Source organism: Oculina patagonica, chromosome 9 (genome assembly GCF_052425735.1).
Source record: "Oculina patagonica isolate OP01 chromosome 9, crgOcupat, whole genome shotgun sequence".
Lineage (NCBI taxonomy): Eukaryota > Metazoa > Cnidaria > Anthozoa > Scleractinia > Oculinidae > Oculina > Oculina patagonica.
The window spans coordinates 16,918,774-16,944,120 of record NC_135766.1 but is presented as its reverse complement, the minus strand read 5'-3'; the positions used below and the strand labels follow the sequence as shown (position 1 = coordinate 16,944,120).

The 25,347-nt window shown below is 37.6% G+C and overlaps 3 protein-coding genes and 2 pseudogenes across 3 annotated transcripts in view; 1 reads left to right on the top strand and 4 right to left on the bottom strand.

Moving 5' to 3' along the window:
• Positions 1–2,616, top strand: part of LOC144666945 (E3 ubiquitin-protein ligase UBR5-like) — a 53,105-nt gene extending 50,489 nt beyond the window's left edge. Inside the window, 3 exon segments of the mRNA XM_078528385.1 lie at positions 493–640; positions 1,568–1,653; positions 2,097–2,616. Of these exon segments, the coding sequence (XP_078384511.1) occupies positions 493–640; positions 1,568–1,653; positions 2,097–2,309 (447 nt within the window). The 3' untranslated portion in view covers positions 2,310–2,616.
• A 1,948-nt stretch (positions 2,617–4,564) lies between these two features.
• Positions 4,565–5,746, bottom strand: LOC144664984 (substance-P receptor-like). The gene has a single exon (XM_078526174.1). It carries the CDS (start codon positions 5,744–5,746, stop codon positions 4,565–4,567), a length of 1,182 nt encoding a protein of 393 aa, XP_078382300.1.
• A 7,603-nt stretch (positions 5,747–13,349) lies between these two features.
• LOC144665135 (G-protein coupled receptor 83-like) lies at positions 13,350–14,489 on the bottom strand. The gene has a single exon (XM_078526307.1). The coding sequence runs from the start codon at positions 14,487–14,489 to the stop codon at positions 13,350–13,352; it is 1,140 nt and encodes a 379-aa protein (XP_078382433.1).
• Positions 14,490–18,120: 3,631 nt separating this feature from the next.
• On the bottom strand, positions 18,121–19,259 carry LOC144664982 (neuromedin-U receptor 2-like; annotated as a pseudogene).
• Positions 19,260–20,350: 1,091 nt separating this feature from the next.
• On the bottom strand, positions 20,351–21,505 carry LOC144664981 (neuromedin-K receptor-like; annotated as a pseudogene).
• Positions 21,506–25,347: the final 3,842 nt, after the last annotated feature.

Here is a 25,347-nt window from a genome sequence, read left to right as displayed (position 1 = left end):
ATTTTTTTTGTGTTGAAAACTAGACAGGCTGTGGACAGTCTATAAAAAGAGTTCTTATCAAGATTTTTCTTAAGTTGGGAGCTTAAAAAAACTAAACATCCCTAAATATCTCATCTTTTCCCGTTGAATGGTGTCTCTTACTTTTTAATAAATTAAAAAACTCATTAATAATTCATAAAGAAAATACAAAAGAAATTAATGTTTAATGAGTGTCTTTATATCCGATAAAGACACGGCTAAACTTTACGTCCAATTTTCTGGGCCAAAATAACCCCAAATCTAAATATTAGTGCAAGAATGAGTTGATCTACATCAGAAGATTTTTAAGCCGTTCAATAAATTCGCAGTTCGTGTTTTATCAAGTCTAAAACACTCGGCTGCGCCTCGTGTTTTAAACTTGATAAAACACTGCTGCTCATTTATTAAACATTACTTAATTATTATATCGTGAGTTAACTACGCTAAAATTATTTTCTTACTTTCCTTTTTAAGGCTCTTCGTGGCGGTGTGCTGGATGTTATACCTCAGTCTGCGTTTGATAATCTGACCGCTGAAGATTTTCGCCTTTTGTTGAATGGTTGTGGTGAAGTGAATGTACAGCAGCTGATAAGCTATACGTGTTTTAACGATGAAACAGGAGGTAAGCAAAGTTATACAGTCAAAGATCTCTTAACGGACACTCTCGTAAGCGGACAGCTCTACTTTCGGTCGCCTTGTTTGAAATCCTATTTTAACTCTCATTCAAACTCTGTATTTTTACATTCTTGTAAGCGGACTTTCCCGTAAGCGGCCGCGGACACTTTCAGAGATTAGAACTTGTTTTTAGCTCTCGTAGGCGGACACCCCAAAGAAAATCCTTGTTTTACCCTCTGTATCTTGTTTTAATCAATCAACTTCACATCGCCGTTCGTCACAATGATTTTACAGTATTTACAGTACTATATTTTAGTGTTTGTTTTGTCGTCATACACGTCCGTCCGGTTAAAGTTGGCTGGACAAGCTCCCGTAAGCGGCCATCCATCCCCTACACCTCTTGTGGCGAGAATAATTGTCGTAAAGCTCCAGTTACGGATATTTTTTTCGCGTCCCGAGGGTGTCCGCTTACGAGAGCTTCGACTGTAACGGCCATGTCTGATGTGATGTGGTAGCGATTTTCAGTATTGAGAGACCTTTAAAGGGACACTGTCACTGGGATTTTACTGCTTTTTGGCAAAAAGTACTTAAATTGGCGAAGTGGTCTTCTCGTAGATGAAATGCACCTGGTACACCAAGATGAAGATATAAAGTAAATTGTCAAAGAGAGAATAAAAATTTTAAGGTGTGTTTCTAGACCACAAGGGCAGAACTTGAAAAAAATCGGCCAGACTTCTTCAAGTTAAGATCTAAAGTTCCTGATGGCATCACAATAATATCACTTGTTTATAGCTTCAGTACACTGGCATGATAATTTCCATATGTTTTAACGTACTTGCGTTTTTTTGTTTTTTGTTTTGTTTTGTTTTTTATTTGGCTTTGATTGTCATTTAACTAACATTGTCGTTTTACTTTTCATTTTTGTTATTCTCAGGTGCTGGAGCTGAAAAGTTGCTCAAGTTTAAGAAGTGGTTCTGGTCTATTGTGGAAAAAATGAGCAATTCTGATAGACAGGACCTGGTAAGTGTTCTAAAATTTGTATAATGTTTTAGATATTACGCAATAGAAGATTACAGCAAATAGTTGATTAACAGTGTTGTATGGTACCAGCTTGTTGAGATATCCACAAAATGTTAAATAGAAAAAAGTCACAGTAACAATAAGAGAATTAATGTAGAAGACATCGAAGTACAGTAAAATCCAAGAGTTTGTTCAGTGAAATACCGAGAAAATAAGACAACTAGAAATCTTTTTATATCAGCACCTGACAGAGCTGAAAAACAATGCACAACAATTTTTTGCAAGAAATTTTAAGTTTTGGACATGACTCGAAACATTCACGAGTTATGATTTTCGTTGATTAATTTCCATGAAAATTGTAGTCTTTGCAGTGTTTTTGTCTTTATTATTTTGTATACTTCCATATGTTTACACTTTGTAACTGAAGATATTTTTTCCTCAAGGTCTATTTTTGGACATCCAGCCCTGCCCTGCCAGCAAGCGAGGAAGGTTTCCAACCAAAACCATCCGTCACAGTGAAACCGGCTCATGATCACCAACTTCCTACAGCTAACACATGCATTTCGCGGCTCTACATCCCACTCTATTCCTCTCGCGCTATTCTCAAGAGCAAACTTCTTCTGGCTATCAAGACTAAGACATTTGGATTCGTGTAGGCGTAAAACCTGACAAGTCATGTTCTGTCCAAAATTCGAGAGGATTAGAGAGGCTGGACAAACAAGCGGACCGATGTAAAGATCTGAGTCAGTGGAAGCAAAACTTGAGGTTGCTGCTTCTCTTTCAGATATTAAGGATTGACGATTCCTTACATGAAGTCTAAGCCTTGAATTGTTTTATTTTTATTGCTACTGTTAATATCAAAAGATAAAGGTCTGCACTTCGCTGCAGGGATCGTTAAAAAATGCTATTGAAAATTGTCTACTAAACTAAGGACTTGTAATGAATAAAAGATACTTAAATTAAAGCTGTGCTACAATTCTTTTTTCTTTCTCCATATTTTATTTATCATTTTTAAATGGCCTATATACATGATTTATTTATGGCTTAGCTTACTTAGATTGTTTTGTTCATAGCCAGAATAGACTGTTCACAGTCCCCTATTCCTTACCCACGAGCTTTTTGCATTCTCCCCAGTTTTCGCTAGCGTTCAGGAACAAAGATGGCGGCCCGTCGAACGCAACGATCGATCTCTACAACTTCACGGAAAAATAGGGGACTGTGAACATTTATTTAAGATAATAACAATTCATGGGGTAGGAGGAGGATGTCACGCCACGCTTTCCCAAAGCGTTACGTGACATCCCAGCAAACAGCTTTGAAGAAGACTACAGTTCAGCCCTCGGGACATATATAACTTGAATATCGCGTGTTGTTAACCCCTTGGAAGGTTGGGCGGTAGTAAGGTCTTCCCACCTTACCCAAGTTTTGTTTCATTCTATTGTCTGTCGTCCGCAGGCCAATTTGCGTTCGACGAAGGACTCGTGTCGTTTGCCCGAAATCAGAACTGCATTCATCACGACTGCATACATGAAGACCAGAAGTCCTAGAATCTAGGACTGGAAATCCTGTATCCAGAGCCCATCGTTTCTCGTGCTGGATTAGAGAAACGAAAAGGCCTGTGAGGACGAGAATGGCAAGGGATGTAACTTTAACTACTGCGTTCAAAATTCGCATCAATATGAAGCGCTAGTCAAATACCTCTAAATTTCACTTACATTACTCGGCAGACGAGAAATGTTGAACTAGATTTCAGTGGGCTTATTTGTCCAAATTTTTCTATTTGTACAATATATTTTTGTGTCGTTTTGAAATATTTGTTTTGGTTGCATGTCTCTGCCAGTTGGGGTGAACCTACCTTAAAATGGCCGTTTTAAAACAAACGACGCGTCGTCTAATTTGATGTTAGCCCCAAATGTATTCAAAAGATTGCTGAGTTAATCATGTAGACAACACGCGTTCTGATTGGCTAAAAAGCTATATGTTTTAACGGGTATGATACACGGCTGATTCCTTTAAGATCTGTGTTCAAAACATGTGGTTCACAAATGATAATAATAACTGGACACATTATCATTGTAAAACACAATCATGACCGTGGAATAGAATGCCGTCTAATATCACATCACAGTCAGCATTTCGAATCGAACTCATCTATATTTATTTGAACGATAACGATAAAAAACGAATTCAGCTGAACGACAAAAACAGTGGAATTTAGATTTCATGGTTTTACTTTTAGAGGCAACTTGTCTTCCAATATATCAGCCTTATTACAGATTAAATGAGAAATGTCATGCCGAAATGTATACAAAACGTATTTATAAAGACCGTATTTTAAATTTATAAAGAACGTATTTTAAATAGTTTTTTGTCTTCCCTTTGCAAAGAAGTAACTTCTTTGACCACAGAGAAGAGGTAATTTCAGGTCGCGAGGAATAATTTTTTTGTTCGAATACAAAAGCCGTGAACACCTTGATTTGATTTTGGCGCGGTTAAGGGAGGGTAATGAAACGAAGTGTGTTTGAATAATGTCAACCATTCAACAAAGCGATTTTAACAGAAACTTTTTACATGTGTACCACCATGCAGATAGTTTTGGTTCCAATTCTAGGCTGAAAGTGGATAAGAAAAACATGAATTTGCTAACAAAGTCACGCGTTCTTGTAAAGAATGCATGTATTACTGATTTATTCATTTATAAGCAAAGTACTGGTAAGCAGGTTGATGGACTTCGCCAAACTTACAAAAAATGGCATTCGCTCTTTATTTAAGGCGCGCGCGAGCGGAGCATCCATAATTAAGCGAAAATGGTATAGCCATCGGGCTGAGAAATTTTGGTTTTGGTAAGCACACGCCCGCGCGCCCGCCGTACAGACTCAGAATTTTCCGCAAAATTTTGGTACTGAGCATTTCAGTTACATCTGCTCTGTCCCAGCAGTTTTTCCTTTTTGGCTAGCGTCCATGGCTTTCTCCACAAAACAGTATCTAATGTTTCTACGTCATTTTCTCTGTCCTTAAAATTTCTTGGACAGTTTTCTTCAGGATGATGTTTTATTTCTTTTAGAGTTATTTGCTTCCGTTTCGCCATTTCGCTGTTACGCATAAAAATGTTTCTCAATCCACGACGATAACTTTCGACAAATGACAGGCAAATTATTGGATTGACAATAGAAGATGAACAATACATTATAAACGCTAAAATGTAAAACAATCTCTGGAAGCCACAAGGTCTCTCATGATAGATTAAGAACTGTAGGAAAATGGACGGAATAACACAAATGTAAAACAGCACTGCGATAGCAACGGACATTTTAATAGCTTGTCTTCTTTTCTCTAAAGATTGTTGTTGTACATTTGGTGCGGTTTCTGCGAGGGCTTGACTCTGCCTTTTTAAGGCAATTACTATCGCAGTGTACAAAATGGTTGTTAAAAGTAACGGAGCGATAGCAAAGAGAGTCGTTCGAAGCCAGTCATATGCCGCGATAGCCTCCTTGTTAGGGAAAAGCGATTCTGTGTTGCTAAGAGTACAATATGTGTTATTTTGATGAACTACAAGTCCAAAAGTCATCAGTAGTGGAAAATTGAACAAGCCTGCAACAATCCAAGTGGTTAAGATGGCTATTGTCCGAATCTTGGTTGAAATAAGCTCACGTCTCATCGGAAAAACGACAGCGACAAATCTGTCAAGTGCTATCCACACTATGCTCTGAGCAGAAACGTGGGAGGACACAACGCCTGAAAAAACATGCAACTTGCAAAATATCGATCCTAAAATTCCACTGACGCGCCAATGCTCAGAACCCGTCAGCAATTCAGTTATTTGAACAGGGATTATAATCACTGGGTAAAGCAAATCCGACACGGCCATGTTCACGATGAAATAGTTAACTGTTTTTCGTAAATCTCGGTGTTTGTAGACGATGATGATTATGAAGATGTTCCCGAGCAAACTGCCCAACAGAATTAAACAATAAGCGCAAATTTTGGAAATTCTCTCTGCAGTCGAATCGACAAAGATACATGGTGAGTTCTGTTGGCCCAGTGCAGTTTCGTTAGGACTTGTAAAAATCGTCGTATTGGATGTTAGTGACATGATGTGCTGTTTTGGATCTCCTATTCAGCCTTACTGTTGGTGCTACCGCATCAGAATCTAAAGCGTTATGTATAAAAACATCTGTCAACACAATATATTCGCAAATGAAATCCAATTTCGCTGCAAAAAGTTTTGTTTCTTTCATCTTCAAGTTATGACAAAGATTGGATTCAGTGCCCGTTCCTATTGGCTAAAAAGCTATACGTTTTTTAAGAAAATGATACATGGCTATTTGTTAAATAAAGATTTCTTCTGTGTTCAAATCATATGGTTCACAAAAGAAAATAATTACTTGAGACTTTATTATTGTAAAACACAGCCATGACTGTGGTATAAAATGCCGCCAAACATCACATCACAGTTGTAAGGCATTTACATTCAATGATTTTACCTTTAAGAGCAGCATGCGTCCCAATATAACAGCTTTACAAGGCATATTGTAAAACATGGAGTGGAGTGGATTTGTAAAACATGGACTGGATTTGTAAAACATGGATTTGTAAAAGGTGGATTTGTAAAACATGGATTTGTAAAACATGGAGTTGTAAAACATGGAGTTGTAAAACATGGATTTGTAAAACATGGAGTTGTAAAAGGTGGATATTTCTCTCTCAATTCATTCTCAGTTAAATGTGACCCTCGATACGTTTCCAAAGGATTTCAAACCCCCCGAAACCGGGTTTCAAAAGGGTTTCTAAGTGACCTCAACCCCCCCCCCCCCCCCCCAAAAAAAAAAAAAAAAAAAACGCTGTTGTTGATAATCCGTGTTTTCCCATGGAGGGTCACAACATGGACTGGATTTGTAAAACATGGATTTGTAAAAGGTGGATTTGTAAAACATGGAGTTGTAAAACATGGAGTTGTAAAACATGGAGTTGTAAAACATGGATTTGTAAAACCTGGAGTTGTAAAACATGGATTTGTAAAACATGGAGTTGTAAAACATGGATTTGTAAAACATGGATTTGTAAAACATGGATTTGTAAAACATGGAGTTGTAAAAGGTGGATGTGTCTCTCTTAATTAAAAGTTAAGAAGAGGAAGAAGAAGAAGAAGAAGAAGAAGTTAAGTTGACCATGCCATTCAACGTACCCAATCAGGCACGATGAAAACACGTCAATTAAGTAATAGTTAGCTGATAACTATCTAACAACTTGGCAATGTCAGGTCAAAAAACTAACTGTCACGCAACTGTAACACCGCCCCGACGCCGCGACGCGACGCGAAGCCAAAACCATTAAGCAAAACAGTTGAGAGAAAGGAATTTCATGGAACACTTATTCATAATTTACTTATCCGAGTATCACGTACAGGGTACAAAAGAGTCAAGTTTGTCCCCACTTTAAAAAATTTTCACCGTGCAAAACGACCTTCAGCGTACGTGATTCAGCACCGTCATGCGATATCTTTTTACAGATCGTCTTGTGTTATCGTATTCTGACAATGGTCAACTGGGGCGAAATTTATCGTCGCCCGCGCTGGACCACGTACGCTTAGAAGGTCGTTTTGCACGGTAGAAATTTTCAAGTGCGGACAAACTTGACTCCTCCGTGCCTTGTGCGTCTGTGTGATACATCGATGTCGAAAGGTTCAGCTCAATATTATTGTCAGAAGTTATTGTATATTACTATAATAAGGTAAACAAACAGGAGTTCGGTAATCGAACTCTCGTTTTAGAAATTCTCTTTAGAGATTCTCCTTTCTCACCAAATGACCAAAGACTGTTATAATAGAAGTTGATGTGAAAAGTACGATTTCTTACGATTATAGCATAGAGGGCAAAATTACTGAATGCTGATTGGCTGAGACAGAGGGCATTTTTCCTTAATTTTGGTAATTGCCCCGGGCAAAATTACTAGATCCTGATTGGACAAACAGGAAAATTGCTCGTTTCTGATTGGCTGAGCGCGCTGCACTTCGTTGGCTTCACGACGGCGGGATTTTGAGAAGAATTTTCAAACACAGCGCTCGCTTGGACATCGATCTTTTCCAAATTTGACTTCAGTTTCCGCAGATATGTGATGAAAATGGAATGGAAACGGGGTGATAGCTTGAAACGAGGATCAGAAAGCTGAAACAGAAGATTATTACAGTTAAAAACTGTACAAATATTGGATCAGACACTTGCGCTGCCTCGTCCCCAGGCGTCCTCGTCCTTGGTCGTGCACGGTTCGCTTGGTGTTGTGGGACTGACGTGCACGGTTCGCTTGGCGTTCTGGGCCTGATGCGGACGGGGAAGCGGACGCCTGGCAGATCCTGTTCAGTTTCTTGGCAAAAATGTTCGGTTTCTCGTCAAAAGGCGTTTTAGCGCTTTTAACAAGTTTAACGGTCAAGAAATCAACACTGGGAGATACGTGGAAGTTAGTACTGTCAACATGGGGATTTTGACGGCCTTTCGGATCGTTTTCGTTGCTCTATCGAGCCGATTCTTTTCAGCGTTCACTGAGGCTGGTTTCAGCAAAGTGGGGGTCCCCTTGCTTTAATCTAATGTTGGCGGGAAATCTAGCTCAAAATCAGCGATTTATCCGGAGAAATGGTATGAAATCTGAGCAGAAGATTGAACAGAGAAAATCCCACTTTGCTTGCGAGAAGATCGTCAATGGCGGAGGGTAAAGAATCTCTGCCGTCGTTAGAAAATTAAATTTCTTTATAAGCTTCGAACTGAGGGTAAGTTTCGCTTCAATCGATGCCAGAAATTCGAGCTGGTTTGTTTCGTTTCTGAGCAGTGCTTAGCTTCCTTACATTTCGGTATACTTTTATTTGTACCTCTTGGCCGTTAAACTTCAGGTATAAAGTCTATAAGCAGCGCTCCAGAGAGAGCCGTTCAAGTGCTAACAAGTGTTTTATCAAATTAATGTTGTCCAACGTAGGAGATCTTATGAGAACATGACACATAAACAATTATAATGTGTGCTGATATTTTATTCTAGCTAGGTTAACCTCATAATTTACCTTTCTTGACAGAAAGTACAATTATTGAAATTTCAACTTTGCGTAGTTCTGTTTATTTCAGCACTTAAGGTGTTAGTGACCAGAGGAGGCAGATCCTACTTAAAATTTCTTTTTACTGATTCAAGTGTTAATATCGAAATTACTCTCCGCTGATTAATTTGTGTGTTTCTCGTCACTGTACTGCTTGATAATGCATTGATACTGTAAGGAGAAATAAGGTTTTGGTCACTCTTTTGGAGGATTTAAGCAGGATAAGACTTTGACAAACTTGTAACAAAAAAAAAAATATAGTTTTTTCTAGTTGTAGTGTCACAGGGAGTGTTTTTTTTAGTAGGTGTTTTTAGAGAATGTGTGGCAAAACTTTATTCCTAAGGGTAACAAAACACTGGACTATGACAGACAGCAAAACTTAAATCATTTTTGCCGGCCCAAGAGTTTATGGCTGAGATAGTGTAGGAAAATAAATTGAGATGCCAGGCAATTTTACATCAAAGAGTTTGTTACTGACTCTTAAATGCATTTCATGTGAACATGGCAACTCCTGGCTAATCATATTCAATTTGATTAAAATAAATAAACCGGCAAACCTGGAGTTGCCACTTTTTCCCCAGTCTGCTAATAGCCCACTGCCTCTAGCAGTCTTGGAAAGCAATTAAAACACTTTAAATGTTGAATGTATGCTTTGCCTACCGTGCTGCTTTATACCCATGACAACAGCTGTTGTAAGAGAAAAAGATACCTTTTTACATTTTTAAAAATATTTTTAGTAGTACTGATTTTGCAAAACCATTCAGACATTTCCCTTCAATTTGCAAAAGTTATCTAGCCAGGAGGGTTTTACCTGCATGGCCTTAACCTACTGTGAATTTAAATAAGTTGTGCATGAGATAATCTGAGGATTACTGTTTGTATGACAATTTCCTTGGTGGTGCCCTTCATATGATTATGATCTAGACATATTAGTAAGCCTTCTCCTGAAAATTAACTTGATTGATTTTCTAAACTGATTTACTACCCTCTTCAACCCTCCATGTACAGTTCACCCCAGCTCCTTTTGCAATTAGTTAATATCAAGTCAGTGGGAGCATAACAAAGGCCTTTAGACACCAAATTTGCAAGCACAAAGTAGACATTTCTTTTCAGTGGCTAAAAAAGTAAAGAATTTTACAAATACATGTACTATTTTAAATTTGTAAAGAATTACAGGAGAGTGATAAAAAATTAAGAGGGGTTTGTTACTAGAGTTATTTAGAATAGAATGATGGTGGGCCTTGGATGTCCAAAGATGCTAGCCTTGCATATTAATACATAAATATTTATGAGAAAAATTATCTTTCCATTTTTACAAAGCAAGATTTCAAGATGATCTTAAATCATATACCGCACATGAACCATTCTAAAAACTTCATGAAAACAGTGTCACATTCATCAGAAATGCTCTCTGCACCTGCCCCCAATTGCAAATTAAAAGCCTGCATGGCATGGCATAGGGTACATTCCAAACAATTTAGTTGACTCAGTTGCATTCACAGCATAAATGGCAGACTCACTGCCACAATGCTTAACAAAAAAAATGTGTATTTATCCTTAATAAATTGTGGTTTAATGGGAAAAAAGTCACCTACTGGCAATCAATAAAAAAAAATTGCATTGAAAAAAATTACAGTTATGATATCAAACATTTTTAATGTAATTTTTATTTTCAATTAATAAAACAACTATCAAAGGTTGTGCTTGATTACTGATAAGCAGATAATTAACATTTTATTGAAGTAAACCAGAGATAGTAGAAATGACATCCCAAAGACAGATGAATTGTTATTTGTATCGATGGATTCATGCTGTTGTTGCATTATCTTTGTCGCGTCTGGCTTGAATGAGCGTCCATGGAATAACTAAAAGGCAACTAACTCTCGGGCTCTACGAAAAAAATTCTACACAAAACAATAATGGAAAGGATAACTAATTTTCTTGTCATTTACACTCGGATTTACAAGACAACTTCGATAAACGGAAATGAGTACCTGTCTCTCTTGGAGTTCGGAAAATGTCATTAGACATTTCAACGTCTATTTGTCGTAAAGGATTTAAAGCTTTTTTAACTTCACAGAGTGCCTCGTATGCTCCTTCTGGCTCTTCTCAAGCTGAGCTGGGACATGAAGCGTGCGAAAATGGTGGTGAAGTCCGTCGTCTTAATAAGAATATTTTTCATAAAAGATGTGTCCAAGGCGCTCTGTGCTGTAAAAATGCTAAATAGACGGCTCTTTTGCTGTTTTTAATACACATTTCAGGGTTGATGACATTTTGGTCCGCCATATTGAATGCAAGATCTGCCAGGCGCTCCGCGGCTCGCTCCCTAACCATCAAACCCCGCGCTCCCTGTTTTCCCGCCTTACCGCCTCAACGTCCGGCCAATCGGCGCCTGGGGACGAGGCAGACACTTGCGAGTGTGCGACGATTCAAACTCATTCATTGCGGCCGGCAACTGACATCTCCTTTTCACATCTGTCATCTCTAAGACTCATCACCAGCAACCCAGGATATAAATGACGACATACATAGTTTTTTCTGTGAAAGAAGGTCACATCTACCGGACAAATTACTTCTACAAGTTTGTTTGGGGTCGTCGTTTGCTGTTACCTATGTCGAGGACTGACATGTGAAGCCGCTCGTAGACGGAAAGCTTCAAAACTTGCAAACAGGTGAATAAAATTAAGCTTAAGCTTACGTTTATATTGAGTGTTCGCTTGTTCAGTTGTTTTAAAATAGCTTTTTTTATTTTTTCACGACTTTCATACATTTCATTGCATACGACTGTCAGCGTTATTCTCTTCGAATGCCAAGATTTGCTCAATTATGAGGAACGTTTTCGTTTTGCAAGCCAAATTGCTGTACCGATAAGTTATTATAAGCATCGACAATTTTCAGAAAATTTTGCCCTCTATGTCATAAACAAGTAATCACATGTGTCCTCGTAAAATAAAGGATTAATATCACTTGTGTTTTCAGAAGTTGTAGAAATTGCCCTCGTCGCTTCGCGACTCTGGCAATTTCTACAACTTCTGAAAACACGCGTGATATTAATCCTTAATTTTACTCGGCCCCATGCGATTACCTATACTAATTAAATGATAATTGAGTAATGTAGATTAATATAAATTCAGGAATACAGAAATTCAGCATTTAAGTTGTTAGAGTTACTGCTGGGACGATTTGTGACCCTCCATGAGAAAACACGGATTATCAACAAAAGCGTTTTTTTTTTTTTTTTTTTTTTGGGGGGGGGGGGGTTTCGGGGGGTTTGAAACCCTTTGGAAACGTATGGAGGGTCACATTTAACTGAGAATGAGTTGAGAGAGAAATATCCACCTTTTACAACTCCATGTTTTACAAATCCATGTTTTACAACTCCATGTTTTACAAATCCATGTTTTACAACTCCATGTTTTACAAATCCATGTTTTACAACTCCATGGTTTTACAAATCCATGTTTTACAAATCCATGTTTTACAAATCCATGTTTTACAACTCCATGTTTTACAACTCCATGTTTTACAAATCCATGTTTTACAAATCTACCTTTTACAACTCCATGTTTTACAACTCCATGTTTTACAACTCCATGTTTTACAAATCCATGTTTTACAAATCCACCTTTTACAAATCCATGTTTTACAAATCCAGTCCATGTTTTACAAATCCACTCCACTCCTGTTTTACAATATGCCGCTTTACAAAAGATGAAATGAGAAATGTCATGCCGAAATACTATTGTTGTTAGAATGCGTATTTTTAGAGATCGTACAAATGGTCGTATGTCTTCAATTGAAAAGTGAGGAATTCATTTGACCACATAGTGTAAAGGTTATTTCAGATCGCAAGAAATAATATCCGTTAATTTTTTGTGCAAATGCGAAAGCCGTGAACACCTTGATTTGATTATGGCACGGTTTAGGAGGTATTTTTCGGGGCCCGTTAAAACACGGTAAAAATGGTTATGCACCTAATTGCATTCGAATAATGACAACCAATCATCAAAGCGATTGTAACAGAAACTTTAATTCTTTAAATGTTTACTACCATGTCAACTATTTTAGTTCGATTTCTTGGCTGAACGTGCTAAGAAAATAAAAGCATGAATTTGCTAAGTCTCGCGCGCTTGTCATGCTTGTAGAGAATGTATGTCAGTGATGCAAAAACTCGCATTCGCTCTTTGTTTCCCTGATACAAACTTTATACAAGCTAGTTTTTTAAAAAACATCCATATATATTTGCAGGCACGCGAAAGTTCAAAAGATTAATATAGTAAAGATAACGAATTAAGAAACCCACGGGCGCCATTCCCCTCGGCCAAAGATAAGTGTTCAAAATGATGAGAGTTTCCAATTTCGAGTTGAAATTCCAATTTTAGAGAAAAGTATTGGCCAAAATAATCATTGTGCTCGGTTCTCAAACTTTTACATGTCTCATCTCGGTCCTGAAACTCATCGTAAACTTGTCAAAATGCTATATTGTTATTAAATCCCCCTTCTGAACAGCTAAAATAGTGTACCAAATTTTCCGAATAGTTTCCGTAATGAACATTATAGTTACATCTGCTCTGTTTCACAGAAGGCTTTGTCTTCTCTGGGGTGGCATCTAAAGCTTTTTCTACAAAACAGTATCTAATGTTTCTTCTTCATTTTCCGTGTCCTTAAAAGTTCCTTGACAGTTTTCTTCAGGAAGAGGATTTAATGCTTTTAGAGTTATTTGCTTCCGTTTCGCCTTTTCACTGCTCCGCATTCTCGAGCAGGGACATAAAATGTTTCTCAATCCACGACGATAACTTTTAACAAATGACAGACAAATTATTGGATTGACAGTAGAAGATGAGAAATACATAAAATATGCTAAAAATTCAAAAAATCTCAGAAAGGAACAAGAAAGTTTCATCAGCTGAACTAAGGAATGAAAGAAAATAAAGGGAATAACACAAATGTAAAACAGCACCACGATAACAGCTGACATTTGAATAGCTTGTCTTCGTTTCTTTAAAGACTCTTGTTGAACATTCGGTGCGGTGTCCACGAGGGCTTTATTTTGCATTTTTAAGGCAATTGCTACCGCAGTGTACAAAATGGTTATTAAAAATAACGGAGCGATAGCAAAGAAAGTCGTTCGAAGCCAGTCATATGCCGCATTTGCCTTCTGGTTAGTGAAAAGCCATTCTGTGTTGCTCTGAAAACAATATGTGCTATCGCCGTGTAAAACAAGTTCTAAAAATATCAGTACTGGTAAATTGAACAAGCCTGCAACAATCCAAGTGGATACGATGGCTATTGTCCGAATCTTGGTTGAAATAAGCCCAAGTTTCATTGGGAAAACGACGGCGACAAATCTATCAATTGCTATCCACACCAAGCATTGAGCGGAAACACTGAGGGAAACCATGCCTGCAAAACCATACAACTTGCAAAATATCGAACCTAAGATTCCACTGACGCGCCAATGCCCTGAGTCAGTCAGCAATTCAGTTATCTGAACAGGGGTTACAATCAGTGGGAAAAGCAAATCCGACACGGCCATGTTCACGATGAAATAGTTAATTGTTTTACGTAAATCTCGGTGTTTGTAGACGATGATGATTATGAAGATGTTTCCGAAAAGACTGCCTAGGAAAATAAAACAATAAGCACAAACTTTGGAAATTCTCTCTGCAGTCGAATCGACAAAAATACACGATGAGTTCTGTTGGTCCAGTGTAGTTTTGTTAGGACTTGTTAAAATCGTCGTATTGGATGTTAGTGACATGATGTGCTGTTTTAGTCCTCGAATTCAACCTTACTGTGGGTGCTGACGCTTCAAAAGCAAAATTGTAATTAAAACATCTGTCATCACAATATTCCCAAATGAAATCCAATTTCGCTGCAAAAAGTTTTGTTTCGTTCATCTTCAAATTATAACAAAGATTGCATTCAGCGCGCGCCCCTATTGGCTAAAAACCTATACTTTTTTTAAGAATATGATATACTTCTGTGTTCAAATCATATGGTTCACAAAAGATAATAATTACTGGAGACTTCATTATTGTAAAACACAGCCGTGACCGTGGAATAAAATGCCACCGAATATCACATCGCAGTTTTAACGCATTTAGATTTAATGTTTGTACCTTTAAGAGAAGCATGCGTCCCAATATAACAGCTTTACGACAGATAAAATGAGAAATGTCATGCCGAAATGTAATTTTCCAAGGCATATTGTTGTTAGAATACGTATTTACGATAGAGATCGTACTAAAAGTCTTGTGTCTTCCATTGAAAAGCGAGTAATTTCTTTGACCACATAGAATAAAGGTTATTTCAGAACGCAAGGAAAAATATCCATTAATTTTTGTGCGAATGCAAATTATGGAAGCATTCTATCAGCCGCAAAACACGTTAAAAATGGCAATGAACCTAAGTGTGATGAAGAAATTGTTCAACATGACACGAGCGTGCGACAAAGAAAAAATCTGAGTCCCCGACGGGAATCGAACCCATGGCCTCCCAGATACCGGTTGGGCGCCTTAACCAACTAAGCTAAATGTGTGTGAATAATGACAACCATCATCAAAGCGATTTAATTTAACAGAAACTGTTTTAGTTGTGTACTACCATGCGAACAGTTTTAGTTTTATCTCTTTGCTGAAATTGCTAAGAAGTTAAAAAGCATGAGTTTGCTAAGTCGCGCGTGCTTGTGGAGAATGTATGTGTTGCAAAAACTGGCATTCGCTCTTTATTCCCCCTGATACAAACCTTTTACAAACTAGTTCTAAAACATCCATATATATCTAAAGGCAGGCGAAATTCCCAGCAGTCATGAAAAGTGTTTGCTTTTTTGATATGGCGTCCATGGCTTTCTCTACAAAACAGTATCTAACGTTTCTCCGTCAATTTTTGTGTTCTTAAAAGTTCCTTGACAGTTCTCGTCAGGAAGTTTCTTTATTTCTTTTTGAGCAATTGGCTCCCGTTTCGCCTTTTCACTGCTCCGCATTCTCGCGCACGGGCATAAAATGTTTCTCAATCCACGACGATAACTTTCAACAAATAACAGACAAATTATTGGATTGATAATAGAAGATGAGGAATACACGAACAACGCAAAAAGTCGAACAATCTAAAAAGGGCACAAGAAAGTTTCACCAGCTGAACTAAGAAATGTAAGAAAATAGAATAACACAAATGTTAAACAGCACTACGAAGAAGATGTTCTCGAAAAGACTGCCCAACAGAATAATGGTGCGGTGTCCGCGAGGATTTTATTCTGCCTTTTTAAGGCAATTGCTATGGCAGTGTACAAAAAGGTTATTAAAAATAACGGAGCGATAGCAAAGAAAGTCGTTCGAAGCAAGTTATACGCCGCGATAGTCTCTAGGTTAGTGAAAAGCGATACCATGTTTCTTTGAGAACAATATGTGTTATTGCCATGTACAACAAGTCCTAAAGTTATTAGTTGTAGAAAATTAAACAAGCCTGCAACAATCCAAGTGGATGCGACGGCTATTGTACGAATCTTAGCTGAGATAAGCCCAATTTTCGTCGGAAAAACGACAGCGACAAATCTATCAATTGCTATCCACACTATGCTCTGAGCAGAAACGTGGGACGATATATAGCTTGCAAAAACATGTAACTTGCAAAATATCGATCCTAAGATTCCACTGACGGGCCAATGCCCTGAGTCAGTCAGCAATACAGTCATCTGAAAAGGGATTACAACTAGCGGGAAAAGCAAATCCGACACGGCCATGTTCACGATGAAAAAGTTAATTGTTTTTCGTAAATCTCGGTGTTTGTAGACGATGATGATTATGAAGATGTTCTCGAAAAGACTGCCCAACAGAATAAAACAATAAGCGCAAACTTTGGAAATTTTCCCTGCAGTCGAATCGACAAAAATACACGATGAGTTCTGTTGGCCCAGTGTTGTTTCGTTATGACTTGTTTAAATCGTCCTATTGGATGTTAGTGACATGTTGTGCTGCTTTAGTGCTCGAATTCAACCAAGCTATCGGTACAAGCGCCTTTGAAAATACAGCCTTGAATGAATTAAAACATTTACCAACATAATATATTCGGAAATAAAATCCAATTTCGCTGCAATAAGTTATCTTTCAATCTCGATTGGATTCAGCGCGCGTTTTGATTGGCTAAAAAGTTGTTTTTATTAAGAGTTCGATACATGGCCATTTGTTAAATAAAGACTCCTAGTGTGTTCAGGTCATATGGTTGACAAAAGATAATAATTACTTGAGACTTCATTACTGTAAAACAGAATCATGACGGCAGAAATAGAATGCCCGCCAAATATCAAATCGCAGATGTATGACATTTAGATTTAATGCTTTTACCTTTAAGAGAAGCATGCGTCCCAAAATAACAGCTTTATGACAGATAAATGAGAAATGTCATGCCGAAATGAAACATTGCTATTGTTGTTAGAATACGAATTTATCCCGGGGGGGGGAAGGGTACTCCCTATAATGGCGTATACGGGGATGGGTACCTTTTTCAGTACCCCCCTCCACCCCCCGGGGTATTTATAGAGAACGACTCGTACTAATAGTTTCTTGTCTTTCTTTCAAAAGCAAGTAACTTCTTTGACCACATAGTGTAAAGGTAATTTCAGATCGCAAGGAACAATATCCGTTATTTTTTTTCTTTTTGTTTGCGCGAATGCGAAAGCCGTGAACACCTTGATTTGATTATGGCACGGTTATGGGAGGCATTCTATTAAGTCACAAAACACGTTAAAAATAGTAATGCACCTAAGTGTCTTTGAAGAATGATGACAACCAATCATCAAAACGATTTTAACAAAAACGTTTACAGTTTTTGTTCGAATTCTCGGCTGAAATTGCTAAGAAATTATAAGCATAAATTTTCTTAGTCGCGCGCTTTTTTTAAGTTGTGCAGAATGTATGTGTTGCAAAAACTCGCATTCGCTCTTTATTTCCCTGATACAAACTTTATACAAGCTAGTTTTAAAAAATCCATATATATCTACAGGCTGGCGAAAGTTGATAATATTAGTATTGTAGAACTAACGAATAAAGAAAGCTACGGGCGCCATTCCCTTCGACAAAAATTAAATGTTGAAAATGATAAGAATTTCCAATTTCGAGTTGAAATTCCAATTTAAGAGAAAGTGTTGTCCAGTGACATGTACATAACAACCGAAATAAACATTGTTCTCGGTTCTCAAACTTTTACATGTCTCATCTCGGTCCTGAAATTCATCGTAACCTGTCGAAATGCTACATTGTTATTAAATTCCCCTTCTGAACAGCTTACAAGGTGTATGAAATCTTCTGAACATTTTTTGTACTGAACATTACAGTTATGTCTGCTCTGTTTCCCAGAAAGCTTTGGCTTCTCTGGGGTGGCGTCTATGGCTTTCTCTACAAAACAGTATCAAATGTTTCTCCGTCGTTTTCTGTGTCCTTGAAAGTTCCTTGACAGTTTTCTTCAGGAAGAGGTTCTAATGCTTTTAGAGTTATTTGCTTCTGTTTCGCCTTTTCACTGACTTGCATTCTCGAGCAGGGACATAAAATGTTTCTCAATCCACGACGATAACTTTGAACAAATGACAGTCAAAGTATTGGATTGACGGTAGAAGAAAAGCAATACATGAAATACGCTAAAAAGTCAAACAATCTCAAAAAGGCACAAGAAGGTTTCGCCAGCCGGGATAAGAAATGAAAGAAAACAAAGGGAATAACACAAATGTAAAACAGCACTACGATACCAACGGACATTTTCCTAGCTTGTCTTCGTTTCTTTAAAGACTGTTGTTGTACTTTTGGTGCGGTGCCCGCGAGGGCTTTATTCTGCCTTTTTAAGGTAATTGCTATGGCAGTGTACAAAATGGTGCTTAAAACCAACGGAGCGAGAGCAAAGAAAATCGTTCGAAGCCAGTCATATGCCGCGAAAGCCTCCTGGTTAGTAAACAGCGATTCTTTGTTGCTAAGAGTACAATATGTGTAATTTTGATGTTCAACAAGTCCAAAACTTACCAGACTTGGAAAATTGAACAAGCCTGCAACAATCCAAGTGGATACGATGGCTACTGTCCGAATCTTGGTTGAAATAAGACCACGTTTCATTGGAAAAACGACGGCGACAAATCTATCAATTGCTATCCACACCAAGCTTTGAAGAGAAATGTGGGCGGACGTAACATTGCAAAAACAAACAACTTGCACAATATCGGTCCTATGATTCCACTGACGTGCCAATGCCGTGAGCCAGTCAGCAGTTCAGTTATCCTAACAGGGATCACAACCAGTGGAAAAAGAAAATCCGACACGGCCATGTTCACGATGAAATAGTTAATTGTTTTACGTAAATCTCGGTGTTTGTAGACGATGATGATTATGAAGATGTTTCCGAAAAGACTTCCCAGGAAAATAAAACAATAAGCACAAACTTTGGAAATTCTCTCTGCAGTCGAATCGACAAAGATACACGATGAGTTCTGTTGGTCCAGTGTAGTTTTGTTAGGACTTGTTAAAATCGTCGTATTGGATGTTGGTGACATGATGTGCTGTTTTAGTCCTCGAATTCAATCTTACTGTGGGTGCTGACGCTTCAAAAGCAAAATTGTAATTAAAACATCTGTCATCACAATATTCCCAAATGAAATCCAATTTCGCTGCAAAAAGTTTTGTTTCGTTCATCTTCAAATTATAACAAAGATTGCATTCAGCGCGCGCTCCTATTGGCTAAAAACCTATACTTTTTTTAAGAATATGATATACTTCTGTGTTCAAATCATATGGTTCACAAAAGATTATAATTACTGGAGACTTCATTATTGTAAAACACAGCCATGACCGTGGAATAAAATGCCACCGAATATCACATCGCAGTTTTAACGCATTTAGATTTAATGTTTGTACCTTTAAGAGAAGCATGCGTCCCAATATAACAGCTTTACGACAGATAAAATGAGAAATGTCATGCCGAAATGTAATTTTCCAAGGCATATTGTTGTTAGAATACGTATTTACGATAGAGATCGTACTAAAAGTCTTGTGTCTTCCATTGAAAAGCGAGTAATTTCTTTAACCACATAGAATAAAGGTAATTTCAGAACACAAGGAAAAATATCCATTAATTTTTGTGCGAATGCAAATTATGGAAGCATTCTATCAGCTGCAAAACACGTTAAAAATGGCAATGAACTCAAGTGTGATGAAGAAATTGTTCAACATGACACGAGCGTGCGACAAAGAAAAAATCTGAGTCCCCGACGGGAATCAAACCCATGGCCTCCCAGATACCGGTTGGGCGCTCTAACCAACTAAGCTAAATGTGTGTGAATAATGACAACCATCATCAAAGCGATTTAATTTAACAGAAACTGTTTTAGTTGTGTACTACCATGCGAACAGTTTTAGTTTTATCTCTTTGCTGAAATTGCTAAGAAGTTAAAAAGCATGAGTTTGCTAAGTCGCGCGTGCTTGTGGAGAATGTATGTGTTGCAAAAACTCGCATTCGCTCTTTATTTCCCTGATACAAACCTTTTACAAACTAGTTCTAAAACATCCATATATATCTACAGGCAGGCGAAATTCCCAGCAGTCATGAAAAGTGTTTGCTTTTTTGATATGGCATCCATGGCTTTCTCTACAAAAGAGTATCTAACGTTTCTCCGTCAATTTTTGTGTTCTTAAAAGTTCCTTGACAGTTCTCGTCAGGAAGTTTCTTTATTTCTTTTAGAGCAATTGGCTCCCGTTTCGCCTTTTCACTGCTCCGCATTCTCGTGCACGGGCATAAAATGTTTCTCAATCCACGACGATAACTTTCAACAAATAACAGACAAATTATTGGATTGATAATAGAAGATGAGGAATAAACGAACAACGCAAAAAGTCGAACAATCTAAAAAGGGCACAAGAAAGTTCACCAGCTGAACTAAGAAATGTAAGAAAATAAAGGGAATAACACAAATGTTAAACAGCACTACGATAACGGCAGACATTTGAAGACTGTTGTTTTACTTTTGGTGCGGTGTCCGCGAGGATTTTATTCTGCCTTTTTAAGGCAATTGCTATGGCAGTGTACAAAATGGTTATTAAAAATAACGGAGCGATAGCAAAGAAAGTCGTTCGAAGCCAGTTATACGCCGCGATAGCCTCTAGGTTAGTGAAAAGCGATACCATGTTTCTTTGAGAACAATATGTGTTATTGCCATGTACAACAAGTCCTAAAGATATTAGTTGTAGAAAATTAAACAAGCCTGCAACAATCCAAGTGGATGCGACGGCTATTGTACGAATCTTGGCTGAGATAAGCTCACGTTTCATCGGAAAAACGACAGCGACAAATCTATCAATTGCTATCCACACTTTGCTCTGAGCAGAAACGTGGGACGATATATAGCTTGCAAAAACATGCAACTTGCAAAATATCGATCCTAAGATTCCACTGACGGGCCAATGCCCTGAGTCAGTCAGCAATACAGTCATCTGAAAAGGGATTACAACTAGCGGGAAAAATCCGACACGGCCATGTTCACGATGAAATAGTTAATTGTTTTTCGTAAATCTCGGTGTTTGTAGACGATGATGATTATGAAGATGTTCTCGAAAAGACTGCCCAACGGAATAAAACAATAAGCGCAAACTTTGGAAATTTTCCCTGCAGTCGAATCGACAAAGATACACGATGAGTTCTGTTGGTCCAGTGCAGTTTCGTTAGGACTTGTTAAAATCGTAGTATTGGATGTTAGTGACATGATGTGCTGCTTTAGTGCTCGAATTCAACCAAGCTATCGGTACAAGCGCCTTTGGAGACACAGTCTTGAATGAATTAAAAACATTTACCAACACAATATATTCGGAAATGAAATCCAATTTCGCTGCAATAAGTTATCTTTCTTTCATCTCGATTGGATTCATCGCGCGTTTTGATTGGCTAAAAAGCTGTTTAAGTGTATGATACATGATAAAGATTCCTTCTGTATTCAGATCATATGGTTCACAAAAGATAATAACCACTGGCGACTTCATTATTGTAACACAATACACAATCTGATGGCGTAAAATAAAATACCGCCAAATATCACATCACAGTTGTAAGGCATTTAAATTTTTAATGCTTTTACCTCTAAGAGCAGCATGCGTCCCAATATAACAGCTTTACGACAGATAAATTGAGAAATGTCACGCCGAAGTGCAATATTCCTATTGTTGTTAAAATACGTATTTATAGATAACGACTCGTTCTAATAGTTTTTTATCTTTCTTTCAAAAAGCGAATTATTTCGTTGACCACATATTATGAAGGTTATTTAAGATCGCAAGGAATAATATTAAATTTTTTTGGGCGAATGCGAAAGCCGTGAACACCTTGATTTGATTAAAGTGCAGTTAAGGGAGGCATTCTATTAAGCCGCAAACCACGTTAAAAATAGCTAGTAATGCACCTAAGTGTGTTTGAATAATGACAACCAATCATCAAAACGATTTTAAAAGAAACTTTTTAAATGTGTACTACCATGTCAAATGTTTTGGTTCGAGTTTTGGCTGAAAGTGCTAAGAAATTAAAAGCACGAATTTGCTAAGTCGCGCGTGCTTGTGGAGAAGATATATTTTGGAAAAAAGTCGCATCGCACTTTATTTCCCAACACAAAGGTAGTTCTAAAACCTCCCTTTTTAACTCGGAAAGAGTTGTAGTTAGCGAAGTGAATTTCACTCCTTCCATCCTTCACTCGTTTCCTGTTAAACATAGGCACGCAATGCGTGCAAGTGTTTTAAGACCTCTAGAGAATTAGACCTGTTCTCTGATTACTTACTTTTCTAGTTAAATTACATAATATTAACATGCTTAATTGCCAGCCGAAGCATTGTTTTAATGTCAGTTTTCTTGAAATAGACCAAAGCTTAATTTTTCCAATATTTTGCCTAACCTTCAAAAATCAAAAAGGAAAGATAAAGAGAAAGAAAACAATTTGCAACGGATGGGAACTCTATCTCTTGTCCTTTCGGCCTGCTCTTGATGAGCAGCTAGATGAAAATCAAGCTAAGTGAAGTGAACTGAAGTGTAGAATGTTTAGCATAATTCGTTTTGGCAAATCTTTATTTGTCAGTTTGTTGGTCGATTCTTGTTTCCAAATACATTTTCCGAGTTTTGTGGCTTATAGCCACAGTTATTTATATCTACAGGCAGTCCAAAAGGTCATAAAAGCAAAGCTCCAGCGCGCGAAGCACTCCAGCGGAGCACCATGGGTAAGGAAATTTGGTGAAATTAGAATATTATTAGAAAGAAATCTTCGACTCCCCCAACACCTTCTCCTGAAGAACTGGTTGGGATGTTCTTCAGTTGGGCTGATCCAATGAATAGTAGGAGTTTCGCGGTCCTTCCTTACATCAAAGGTATTACCGAACCTCTTACAAGAATTCTCAAAAGTCACGATATCCGAGTAACCAACAAACCAATCAAGACACTACATCAAGAGTTCCCTGTTCCCAAGTTTCGACCTCGGGTCGACGACCAGTGCAATGTTGTTTACAAAATCCCTTGTGCGTCTTGTCCCTTGAGTTACATCGCCGAGACAAAAAGATCGTTTAGTACACGGCGAAAAGAACATATCAGGAATACTAAACAATGTGCTAAAGGCTCCAATATAGCGAAACATTCCTGGACTCTTGATCACGCCATCGACTTTGACAATGCGGAGATAATTGACAAGGGCAATAATCGCATTAGAAAGACACTAGAATCGTGGCACACGGCAAAAACAGTCGAAGCCGACAACAATTCGTGCCCTCTACCAGGACAATATAACATTCTTTTAAACAAACAGTAATTTATACACTTTTAGCATTCTTTTACCATTCTTTTACACATACTTTTAACTTTATACTGATTCGCTAGTCATATTCAAATTTTTAGGTCCATTTTATCACTTTATTTTTATCCGTCGAAGACAGCAGTCTTGCTGTCGAAAGCTAATAATTTTTAAAATTATTTTACCAGAGAACGCTTTTTACCTTCTTGAAATTTGGTAAACCCATGAAGCCGGAAAATTTTTGTTATCGAGTGAGTGAACGCCCGCGCACGCCTACAGACTCTCGGGGTGGAGGAGGAGAGTCACAATGCAACCTGACTGGTGGAGGAGAATGCCATCTTACCATATCCCAACGAATGTTAATGTAAACGTCGGCTTGTATCTTTGATATTAGACATCCATCCTATGATCAATTGAAAACTGTCAAAACAAGGTATCCGCTGACCAGTATCCGGTGTACAGCTCGTCGAGGTCATGTGTTTGTTGAAGCTGACCGCTGACCAGGTTATAGTTTTCCATTTAATTGCGGGCTCAAATCTTATTTTTTTGTTTAGGGCAATGATAACATTTTGTAAGCGCAATTTCTGCGATTGAAGTTGAGAATTTATTGCCGCTTTGAATATTTTTGAGTAGTATACGTTTAGTAACTTCAGTAACAGCTATTTTGACAAAATTTTTAGAACAAGAAAATAAGTGTGGAGCTCCGGTTTTAGGCTTGGCTAAATCTATTTCCTATTAATATAGTAAAGATAACGAATAAAGAAATAAGTGTCGAAAAAGATGAGATTCTGCCTTACTGTGGGTGCGAGCGCTTCAAACACAAAACCGTAATGAATTAAAACATCTATCGGCACAATATATCCGCAAATGAAATCCAATAATTTCGCTTCAAAAAGTCTTCTTTCTTTTATCTCCAAATTAGGACACAGATTAGATTCGGCGCTAGGCTTTTATAGATTGTGCTCCTAAAAGTGGCATATTATGCTACTAGCAGTGCTCAAAATTTTGCCAAATTATGCAAAAATTATGCCAGAATTCCCAAATTATGCTTCTGATTTCCGAAATTATGCTCACAAAATGACGTAGATTCTATACATAGAGGTGCGCAATAACGACACCAAATTATGATGTTTTTTTAAATAAACTGTTGTTGTAAATTTATTTGTGTTTATGGCAGTTTATCACGGCCGTCAGCTGTCCAAATTAGCTGCTCGCATCTCTAAACCGTTTGTAAAATACCTCCAACGACTTAACAATCACAATTGTATAGCTAAAACACGCATTGCAAGAACAAACTACCTAAATTTCATTTATTTCTGTAGAAAGTACACCATATTTACTACATTTTATGAATTTATGCTCCAAAAAGTGCTAAAAATTGCTAATTATGCCGTGGCAGTGCTCGTTTCACAAATTATGCTTTTTAGCTCCAATTATGCCAAAAATTATGCTAGCACAATCTATAAAAGCCTATTCGGCGCGCGTTCTGATTGGCTAAAAAGGTGTATGCTTTTAAAAGTATGATACATGAATTTATAATAAATAGACATGTACCATGTCTATTTATTAAATAATAGTCCTACTTTCTTCAAATCAGATGGTTGACAAAGGACTACAATTACTGGAGACTTCATTATTGTTTTTTTTTTTTTTTTTTTTTTTTTTTTGAGGTCAATGACATCTGATAAGTTATGTTTTTAGATAATTTGTATAGAAAAAGTTGCATATTGAAGGAGTAAGGTTTGTTTCCCAGATGCAAAGGTCCCACTCCGACCTATAATCAAATTATTTAAGTAAAAATGCGGTCTTATTATTAAACTGGCTAATTGAA

Coding starts and splice junctions, on each gene's coding strand:
- LOC144664984 (XM_078526174.1), bottom strand. CDS start 5,746: ATGTCACTAACATCCAATACGACGATTTTTACAAGTCCTAACGAAACT.
- LOC144665135 (XM_078526307.1), bottom strand. CDS start 14,489: ATGTCACTAACATCCAATACGACGATTTTAACAAGTCCTAACAAAACT.